The sequence below is a fragment of the Nicrophorus vespilloides genome, unplaced genomic scaffold (assembly GCF_001412225.1).
Source record: "Nicrophorus vespilloides isolate i.1.1-1 unplaced genomic scaffold, Nicve_v1.0, whole genome shotgun sequence".
NCBI lineage: Eukaryota > Metazoa > Arthropoda > Insecta > Coleoptera > Silphidae > Nicrophorus > Nicrophorus vespilloides.
In genome coordinates this window covers 143446-153331 of record NW_017099242.1, presented here as the reverse complement: position 1 = coordinate 153331, position 9886 = coordinate 143446, and the positions used below count along the sequence as shown (strand labels likewise).

The 9886-nt window shown below is 37.2% G+C and overlaps 2 protein-coding genes across 7 annotated transcripts; both read right to left on the bottom strand.

Annotated features, from left to right (window-relative positions):
* Window positions 1–599: 599 nt before the first annotated feature.
* On the bottom strand, window positions 600–3304 carry LOC108564244 (EH domain-containing protein 3-like). The gene is made up of 2 exons (XM_017923235.1): window positions 1673–3304; window positions 600–1570 (listed from the first exon to the last, which is right to left on the bottom strand). Exons 1-2 carry the CDS (start codon window positions 3066–3068, stop codon window positions 1371–1373), a joined length of 1596 nt encoding a protein of 531 aa, XP_017778724.1. The 5' UTR covers window positions 3069–3304; the 3' UTR covers window positions 600–1370.
* A 281-nt stretch (window positions 3305–3585) lies between these two features.
* Window positions 3586–7367, bottom strand: LOC108564241 (solute carrier family 41 member 1-like). 6 transcript variants are annotated; one of them, XM_017923226.1, is made up of 6 exons: window positions 6747–7365; window positions 5958–6101; window positions 5465–5783; window positions 5075–5254; window positions 4687–4978; window positions 3587–4610 (listed from the first exon to the last, which is right to left on the bottom strand). In XM_017923226.1, the coding sequence occupies exons 2-6, from the start codon at window positions 5966–5968 to the stop codon at window positions 3898–3900; spliced, it is 1515 nt and encodes a 504-aa protein (XP_017778715.1). In that variant the 5' UTR covers window positions 5969–6101; window positions 6747–7365; the 3' UTR covers window positions 3587–3897. The 6 variants fall into 6 exon arrangements, with proteins under 6 accessions (XP_017778714.1, XP_017778719.1, XP_017778715.1 ...); XM_017923229.1 differs by lacking the exon at window positions 6747–7365 and adding an exon at window positions 6129–6663 and having other exon boundaries at window positions 5958–6080; XM_017923228.1 differs by lacking the exon at window positions 6747–7365 and adding an exon at window positions 6134–6663 and having other exon boundaries at window positions 5958–6080.
* Between the last annotated feature and the right edge of the window lie 2519 nt (window positions 7368–9886).

Sequence of the window (9886 nt, the reverse complement as noted above, 5' to 3'; positions counted from 1 at the left end):
CCATTACATTCTATTTTTAATCAACTTAATGACCGAGATAAATAAAAGATAAGACGATTATTATTATTATTATATTTTTCATATACACATATATATATATATATTATTTATATATTTATGTCTTATATGATAGTCGTGAACTATGAATCATTTGGTGGTGTCGCAAATTCCCCAAGTTCGAAAGAACTGCGTCGCATCTTGGTGACATTTCCAATCCAAAATTCCGTACGCCACTGAGGGGAGCGAGCTTGCATTGCCATACATCTGTTTCCTTTGGATATTTTGAGGACATGAGTCATCGCCGTTGTTCAATAATTATCCCAACAATCTCTCGCAACATGGCGAAGAAAGTTTCGTCGCAGCGCTTGACAACGCGTCCGAATAATTTTACATAAATTTTCCTGTCGTTATCAACTCGTTCAAAACAATAAAAAAAGTAAATATATATATTTGTAAAGAGAGAGAGATGTATGCACATATTATAAAAATAAAGGTATATTTTATTCGGTGATAAGGAATTTTGTAAATGTGGCGCGCTCGTGCCGCGTCGTCGGTAGTCATGTGATCGAGCGGGAAATTTGAAATGAATCGAGACGCCATTGTTTGCACATTCTTTTATTTGCTTCATACATTGTTACAGTGTTTATAAAAATCTATAAATCTTCTGACCCATATATAAAAATATTAATCTCGGATTATTTTCAACAGCAATAAAAATAATATGAGGCAGTTACAATATATCCATAATATACATACATATATGTATCATTCAGTGTTTTGTTGTCATTACCTAATTGATGGGTCGGGCGAGGGGTGTAAAGGCTTTTTTTTATTATTTCAAATTGTATCTCATAAATATTTATATTATCAATATATTCATTTTTTTTAACAAAGTACGTAGCCCTCGTCGATATTTGGACCTCGGCGTCGCTTCCTTTCAGGATAATATTGCTAACAAGACTAGACGAGCTTCAAGGCTACGCGTATAATAGAATATAATATTGTTTCGGTCATCCGTTTCCATCATATACCATTGTATAGTTCTGCGTATTTTTGTTTTTCATATAAATTCTCAATTGCGTTACATATTATAACCATATAATACAATTATATACATTTTCATTTACTTATCACATGAAAATCGATTTACATTTTCAATTACCAATCTTGTTTTGTGCATACATATAATAATATTTAAAAATTAAAGCCACTAAATAAACATATTTCTTCTTTTTGGTATAATATAACTAAAGGGAACATAATGATTTTCTCGCCATTGACGCAACAATAGTGAAAGTTTACATATAAATAATATAAATAGCGGTTGTGAATTAGTTTATATATATATATGATTTTGTTTATATATGAAATTAACGCTTGGATGGTGGTAATAGGTGAGGTGGTAAATCGGACGGCAATTCATTACCATCAATTTTAACCTTAATTAAATGCATGGCAAGGGCAAACTCCTCGGAGTCGAGCATGCCGTCCTTGTCCACGTCAGCGAGTTTCCAAATCTTGCTCAAAACGGAATTGGGGAGCTTCGACTTCACCATGTGCGATTTGGCAGCTGAAATTTTATTACATCAATAAATAAGTCAATAAGATAATTGTGAGCCGCGATAATATATAAGTATTGCGATATCGATGATTGTAGTGATTATATAATTACCTGAGCCGGTGACTTTTCCGTCGCTTGGACCCAACTTGGTAAAGATTTCATCGTATTCGTCGTTCTTATGTTTGGAAACGATCCACTCGGGTTCACCGAATCCGGCGTCGATGCCTTCGCCTCTCTTGTAACCAAACGGTGACACCGTGTCCTCGACGTTCTCAAAAGCCCCGCCCCTGATTTCAGGTTCCTTGCTATTCATATCCTCCTGCGGGATCTTCGCCATAAGGATGGCTATGTCTTCAGCCAGCATCCTGTCAACCACCTCCAACAACTTAGGCTTTATCGGGTGGAACTTGGTGAAGTCCAAGTTGACCAACACCTCTTGCATCGTTTTGATTTCCGGGAAATCTCCAGGAGAAATCTTGTGCTCCTTTTGGAGCTTCTCGTACGTCTGGCCTAGATTCTTAATGAGCTCCTTCTTCTTCCCTTCCTTGCCAATCAGAGACGGCATTTCCTTTTTCAATTCAGCAATGATGTATGCGTGAACTTTAGCTAATCTAGCGCGCTTAATCAAATCGTTAAGTTTGCGTAGGGCGGCGTTTCTCGGTAGCGATTGCAAGTCCTTGAAGAGATCCTGCTCTTCATCCTCAAATAACTTCCTGTTCACATCGTATCTCAAAGGCTGGTCCCAGAACGAGCCGATGTAAACGCGCGCTACCTCGGGGGTTTGCAATACCTTCCCCAAAGACCACATGAGCGCTCCATAGACTCGCATCAGTTGCTGATGATCAATCATATCAGCCTTATTCAATACGATCCTTATCTTGTCGTCATGACCCCTGAGTGCTTCTATAGAACGCCTAAATTCATCAGAAATATCCAATTTGTGGGCGTCGAATAATAAAATGATTCTGTCCACTCTTTCAGCAAACCATTGTAAAACTCCTGTGAAATCATAGCCTCTGTCCACCCTCTGTTTTTCACCAGACAGGATACCAGGAGTATCAACAATGGAAATATTTTCTAGCACAGCAGATTTTACAAGGGAACATTGTAATCTATTCAGGAATGCATTGCCAAATTTAGATAGGGGCCTAAATTGCTTTTTTGGATCAACAACTAGAGCATTTCCAGGAATCTGACCATCTTTCTCATCGTACATAACAGCAATGAACCTATCAGTTGTAGGTTCTGGCCCAATACGAATTCCAGGGAAATCCCTTTCTAGGAGATATTTAATAAAAGTGGTTTTACCAGTTGAGTATTGACCAACAAGCAGAATCATGGGTTTGGCATCGAAGTCAGAGTCTTCCAATTGGGGTGAGTGAAAGTCATGGAATTGATAGTGCTGCTCAAGGGGGAGCAGCTTGTTTCTGTAGATGTTCTTCAGACCTTGCACCACACTCTCATACACCTCCTGTTTATCATTGTCTCTACTTAGCCAGCTGAACATCTTGACTAGGTATTTCTTAACATAAAACACCAATAGGTACTGTTGCACTGATACTGTGCAGAAACCAACTGAAGCACTGATACCAAGAGTTTGAAAACCGGAGGGTATTAGCTGCCGTTCCCACTTACAGTACGATTTTTAATGATGGGTGTATACTACTGCTATCAGACCTATCCTACAGAATTTACTGTATGCAATCTGAACACGTAATGTCTCTAGCACTGATCCACATAAAGTGAATTCCCCCACATAGTGCAATTCATCATCCTTACATATAGATTACCAAATATACACATAAACTAGCGCGAAGTTTGAAAATCCAATTGGAAAGTCCACTAAACTGGAAATACGTCCAAAGTTCAAGGTATCAGACAGAACATTCGTGGTATTACAATAAAGAAATGTTTTTTGCTCATTTGCTATTCATTTATTACTTCTAATAAATATTATATTACATATATAATATTCCATCTTTTAGTTTTGAATGTCTAAAAATAACAACAATTATAAAATAGACACGAAAATTATATATGACTTCTGTGAATTGAATTGACGCAAGTACTATGACGAGAAAAGTAAATACTATAACTATTGTCAAAAGTTAATCGTTCTAATCTTGGTTGTTCTTCTATAGCATTTTGCTGAGTAAAACCGTTAGGTTCAATATCACATTAAGAACATGAAAGAGGTATATTTAAAGGAACATATTCGCATAAAATATATGGGTGTTCTTTTCTGTTTAAAATCAGATTAGTATAGTTTGGTGTAAAAAAAATGGTGTCATTGTATTGCTTTGTAGTGGAAGGTATGAGTGAATGATTTCAAAAACTTATCCTTCACCGGGGTCAGGGATTTCATGATCGCCGACTAGGTACAGAAACTGGAATGCAATTGCTAGCAAAGATATGCCTAGCAAATCGCCCATGGATGTTAAATAGGGAATTGCCGAGTTGTCCGGATCAATTTTGCGTTTCCACATCCAGTGAATCATTATATAGGCTACATACAAAAGCGTGGCTACTTGCATGGTAGCTGCACACAAATACACGATTACGAATAAAGAACTCAGTTGTGTATCTCCTGATTTCATATAATCGATGGTGTAGATGAAAATCAGGTGACCGGGCAAGACCATAGCCATCAGGACACGCGTTGTCCTGGCATGCGTACCTTTGCCCCAGAAAGCGGCTACCGGTGATATGAATATGACTGTATCTTCGTCCTCATTTCCAACTGCCGATAATACACCTAATACTGATTGCTTGTGCAGAGCTGTCGAAATCCTGCTAGCCTGGACAGCTACTAAATTACCGCCGACACCGTTGATCACTGGTTGAAAAACGGCGATGCCCTCAAATCTGGATACCATGAAATCTAAAATTAATCCTCCCATGGAGCTGATAAGCATGGCTCCGACAACAGGTGTCCAACCATTGTACAAAACGTCCCGCGTCTGCAGATTCCTCTTAGCTATCCATATCCACAAGGGGATAGCTAGAATGTACGCGGCTATGATGAGAGGGGCAAGCCAATCGTGCGTACCTTGAATAGACAAAAAAGATGCGAAAACACATTAATTAGCAATTTTAATTGAATTATAAAATGCAGCGTCACCAACCGATGGACTTGTATAACAGCGTGGCAACCCACGACAGCAAAGCCAAGGACGTGATATCGCCGAGGCTAGCTGCAATCGGGGTGGCTACGTTGTCTGGATTGATGTGGCACAGTCTTGATAGAACGATTACACCAGCCGTGATTAGGCCAAGTACTAAGCTTGCAATGGAGACGGTCACCAGGCTGCTGGCACATAGAAGATATGCATGATCCAATTCCACGTCGTTGCTTTTGATTGCGCCCATGACCACAGCCACGACGGATCCTAGGAATCCTACCACAATAGCCTGGCACTAGAAGAAAATATACAATCAAAACATGCAAAGAAAAATGTTTAGAATTACGGTTGGGTACATATCGGTTTAATTTCTTTTTTCACCAGTAAGTACCTGAATGAGCGTTAGGTTTCCGATAATCATACTCAGCTGCTGCTTCGGAGTATCCATATGGCCCAGGTTCGCTTGGGTGGATAGGCGGGATGCGAGGGTCATCTCCAGGTTCCCTTTTAAGCCCAACAGGGCGGGGATTAGGATCACCAATTCGGTGACTTTCTCGAATACGGGCCAATGCTGAAACCGTGGGAACGTAGCATTATACTCCCTTAATCGTGTACTTAAAACAGGTTTTTAAAGCGGCGACGGCAAAAAAAGAACAAAATGCATTATGTATGCGTGTGCGAGAGTGTGAGAGAGCATGGGTGTGTGTGCATTTATAGGTAGTAGGGTGAACGTTAAAGGTCGGCGTTAAAGCGGATGCGGTTAACGGAAATGTGGTTTTACCTGTATCCTATCTAGAACCAATCCAGCAAATACCATGCCGAAACCGGCGATGAGGAATGGAATGAACACCTGGATTGCTATCGAGAAGTAGGTCTCCTGGATCTGTTCTGGAACATCGTCGCCGGGTAGTTTTGCCTCGACGACAACGTCCGGTAATCTTCCATTGTCGTTGTCGTTGGTTTCCGACGTCGGGCTGACTAAAGTTAATTCCATATCGCTGACTATACAAGCGTCGGAAGGACTAGGATCCTCGTGGGCCTTTGCAGTGGAATTAATGAGGTTGTGGCTCTCCATGGCGTTAGGTCCATAGTTTTCCTTGCTGAAAAATTAGAAACGTTTTAACTATTTCACTATTCAATCCATACATTCACAAAAAAAGGAAATAAATTATTAAAAAAAATATTATTAATGAGAAAGGCTCATGTTAAAAAAAATATAATGAGAATATTTTAGATTCGCACCGTTAATAGTAGTTTAGAAAATAATTAGTTACCATAATTCCATAGCACAATTAAGCGGGGTTTGTTGGCCGCGCTTTGATTAATTACAACTAATTACAATGCATGGAGTAATTGTGCAGAAGAGGAGATCCACAGACTAGGAATGGTGTATATTTCTGTGGGCAGCACGTGTTTGACTAAAATGTATAAAAATAATTACATACCAGACTTGTTGGATATAATCCCGTTTGTTGGATTCAATTTAGTTCTTTTCAACGGGGATCGGCTTTACTGTTCTATAACTATTTTCGGCTTCTTTCCGATCCCGCGTCCGGTTAATGCTTCTATTTTACTTAAATTATCTTCACTTTTTTTTTTCAACGAAACGTGAATAATCTTAGGTTCAATTTTTCTTTTGCTTTTGTGTAGGCTGAAGAGCCTGCAGGACGTACTCGTGGCTACATCATGTGCACAACTAAAATGCTTGTATCGATCGCACGCTCTGCGTTCGTCGCGACGCTCGGCGTGACGACGGGGCATGCGTTTATAAATTTGGCGGCAAAATGACCGCAACAATCTTACATCATCATAGTTTAGTTATCGCTTAGTTTCTTATTGAAGATAATCGCGAATTTCCTGTGCTCCACTAAAAAGTAAGTCAGCTACTGACCAATATATCAAATTCAGCAGAACGGAAATATCGCAGCTCATTACGAAACGCGATCTTTCTCGTTACCACTCTTATATAAACATATATATATATACACACACATTTTATCTGAATATGAATAAACTTCTTCGATTACAATGTTATAATTATAATTGCTTTGGTGTATACTCACTGCAGCGCGGTCATCTGCAGACCTTTTTGTTTTTCACGGTTGGGCTGAAGATTCCGTCTCCCTTAAACTTCATAATTCACGTTAGAAAACATTTAAAAACTTTGGTGGAGGCGGCGAAGGAACGAAGATGGCGGAGGTGGCGCAGGCGATCGCCGGACCCGTTCGGAGCGATGGAACTACCAGTGTACCGACAGACGGGAAGACAAAGCCGAAATCTTCGAAGCACTTGCTTCGTACTTAAGATACCAGAGGGATGATCGGATCGTATGGTCGATGGGTGCTTTAGATGCCTTCGTGCTGCTCGAATTTTTGGTGTTTCTATTCGGCCGTCCTACTCCAAACTGCTATGAGCAATTGACCAGCAATAGCCACAACTTATTACAGTCTATTATGTTATTACGCCCTCATAGCGTCGTTTGAATGCGTGAAAATGGTCCATCCCGAGGACTCGCCGCTCTTACACCTGCCTGTTGGCCAGTTACATAACCAGGGGGACCCTTAATGCGGTCCCACGCGCGCGTCTCATCTAATTAGGGAAGTGGCACACAATGCACATTCGTCCCCCAATCTTAATCAACCTCCTGGTTGCTCTTTCTATCCGCACATCCGACCTAAAGTCCATTACTTTGGCACAGAAATCCTTTGAGCCGGAGAAAAGATAACAACAAAAAAAACGTTCATTTGCAATTATAATAGCAAATTCGTATGTCATGTACGAATAAATTATCAAATTTACATTCTCAAGGTTACAGTTTTCTGCATGAGTATTGTATTTAAGTTTTGTTGCTTTCTTATTATTACTTAAACGTTAATTTTCGCCGCGACGAACTGTAACAAACGGTCGTTACCTTGGGAGAGCAGAGAAGTAATAATAACAACAACAACAACAAAAAACGAAACGTAACTCGTCAATCTTGAACAATCTAAAAAGGAGAAAAGCGACATGAGCGAGAGGTTTTGTCCAAAACAATTGTAAGTGGTCGCTTAGCAACAAGGAACCATCGAAGAAGTGAACATCAACATCGACTAGGATTGCTGTAGGCTATTATTTAACTGTACCTACAGGCTCGGATGGATGGCGTGGGAGGCTTGAGGATCTCGGCATCCGCGAATTTAAAGCACTAATTACTTATTAACTTCTGTTAAAATTAGATTACCGCAGAAGAAAGGAAATCCTGTCCATAATTTCGTATTAAATATTCCGAAGATTAACGTAGATTGACTTTCATCAAAACCGTAATTATATACAATATACCATGTTTTCTTTTATATAATATCTAAATGAAAACATATTTTTTTGACAGCTGTTACTAATATATTTTAATAATTTTCCAGATCTTTAAAAAAACTAATAATATCATCTTCTAATAGTATTTAATTATTTGTATTTTATTTTGTAATTCTGAGCATTTAGGTTGTCGTAGGTCCTAGGCATCTCTGTTCATTAAAACTTAGCAAGAAAAATATGTATCCTTGTAACCTAATTCCAATATTTTGTGAGCCTTAGGCTTGTGTCTAATGAATAAGACGACCCTGTTAGGATCAATAAACAAGGCACAGTTTTACTTTTTTTCATTTAATCTGAATCGGAGGTTTATAATGAAAATAGACATGTATATATAGAAATCGGCAATTATTTCATTCTATTAATATCGACAGAGAGGCTTCGGATTCCAGTAATCGTTATATAACATTTCCAGACATGCAAGATTCATAACGAATCTTTGAATGAAAAAATTGCAGCATTATACCATTAAGAGATGATGTTTGTTTTTTTTATTCTCAGAACTGGTTGTCACAATATTTCCGTAATTTATAAACAAAACATGAAATAAAGACACGTTGTTCACATAATAATTGTAATTTATATTCACCTAACAATTTTAAATTGAAAAATAACATCTTTTATACGAAAATTATACTTAGATATAATAATTGCTTTATTTTATAATGTTAATGTTATTGCTGTGAATATATTTAATACTATAGTCTATCTTTTGAATCTTTATTCCAAGATTCTGAAAGCAACAAGATACATTTTCAAGGAGAGAAGTAAAAAGAATGTCCATTAAGAAATATCTATAATACGAGTAGTCATAGCAGTCTAGTGGTTGCGGCTCTTGTGCTAATAAAATTTGTGTAAACTAAAATTGATCAATGTCCAAAAGTAATACATGAAAAATCTATAAATAAAGTAAAATACTCTTATTTTCATGAGAATTCTAAAAAAATTAACAATTGTTTGAAGGTTTATTTAAATAAAAATAACTGGAAGGAATGTGTCCACATTCCATAAATTTGTAAACACCATTATGCATAATATAAGTGCAGCTACTTTTTTTACGATCTATTCAATTTGAACTTTAAGAAAATTTGTTTACTATTTATGGTTAATGGAATTTTCCGACTTCAAATCCACTTGGATATGACCTTAAATAAACATTTAAAATGCTGTCCATGAATGTAGAGGAGAGAAAACTGATAGAATCGTAGTGCTATGTAATTCTTACCCATTAAAACCTTTTCCTTTCTTCATTAACCTCCAATGTCTAATTAAAAAGACAAAGCAGTTATAATTTTTGAAAAAGCTCTAACGTAGATTCTCAAATATTTTTCTACTACAAATCAAGTTGGATAATCCACTGTAATTATATCGATCCTATTCAAAATTACATATACTCTCTAACGTCTTACAAGATATACTTATAAACAAAGGTGATGAATGATTCAAGCCGTACTATAGTGAATCCGAACTGATCGAAACCGCACTTTACAATGTTATTATAAGAATATTATATAGATAACAGTACTCTAACAAACTATTCAAACAAACGTAAGTGTTAGGAAAAATTATTATAAAATATTTTAATATATCTTACGCAATCAAGAAATGCAACAAGAGTTACGTAATTTTCGTGTAATTACGATAACAGCACGAAGATGCTAATAGTTTCGTTGTCGATTAATTTAAAAAACGTGAAGGTATTGCAGCAAATTGAAAAAAAATAGGTAAATAAATTTATATTGAAATATATTATAAAATTTAAATTTACTGTTTTAAAGAATCATTATTTCGCTTTCGTTTGCTATAAAAAACGTTAGTTTTGGTCAATTAATAAGAAAGTTATTAAGATTTAATA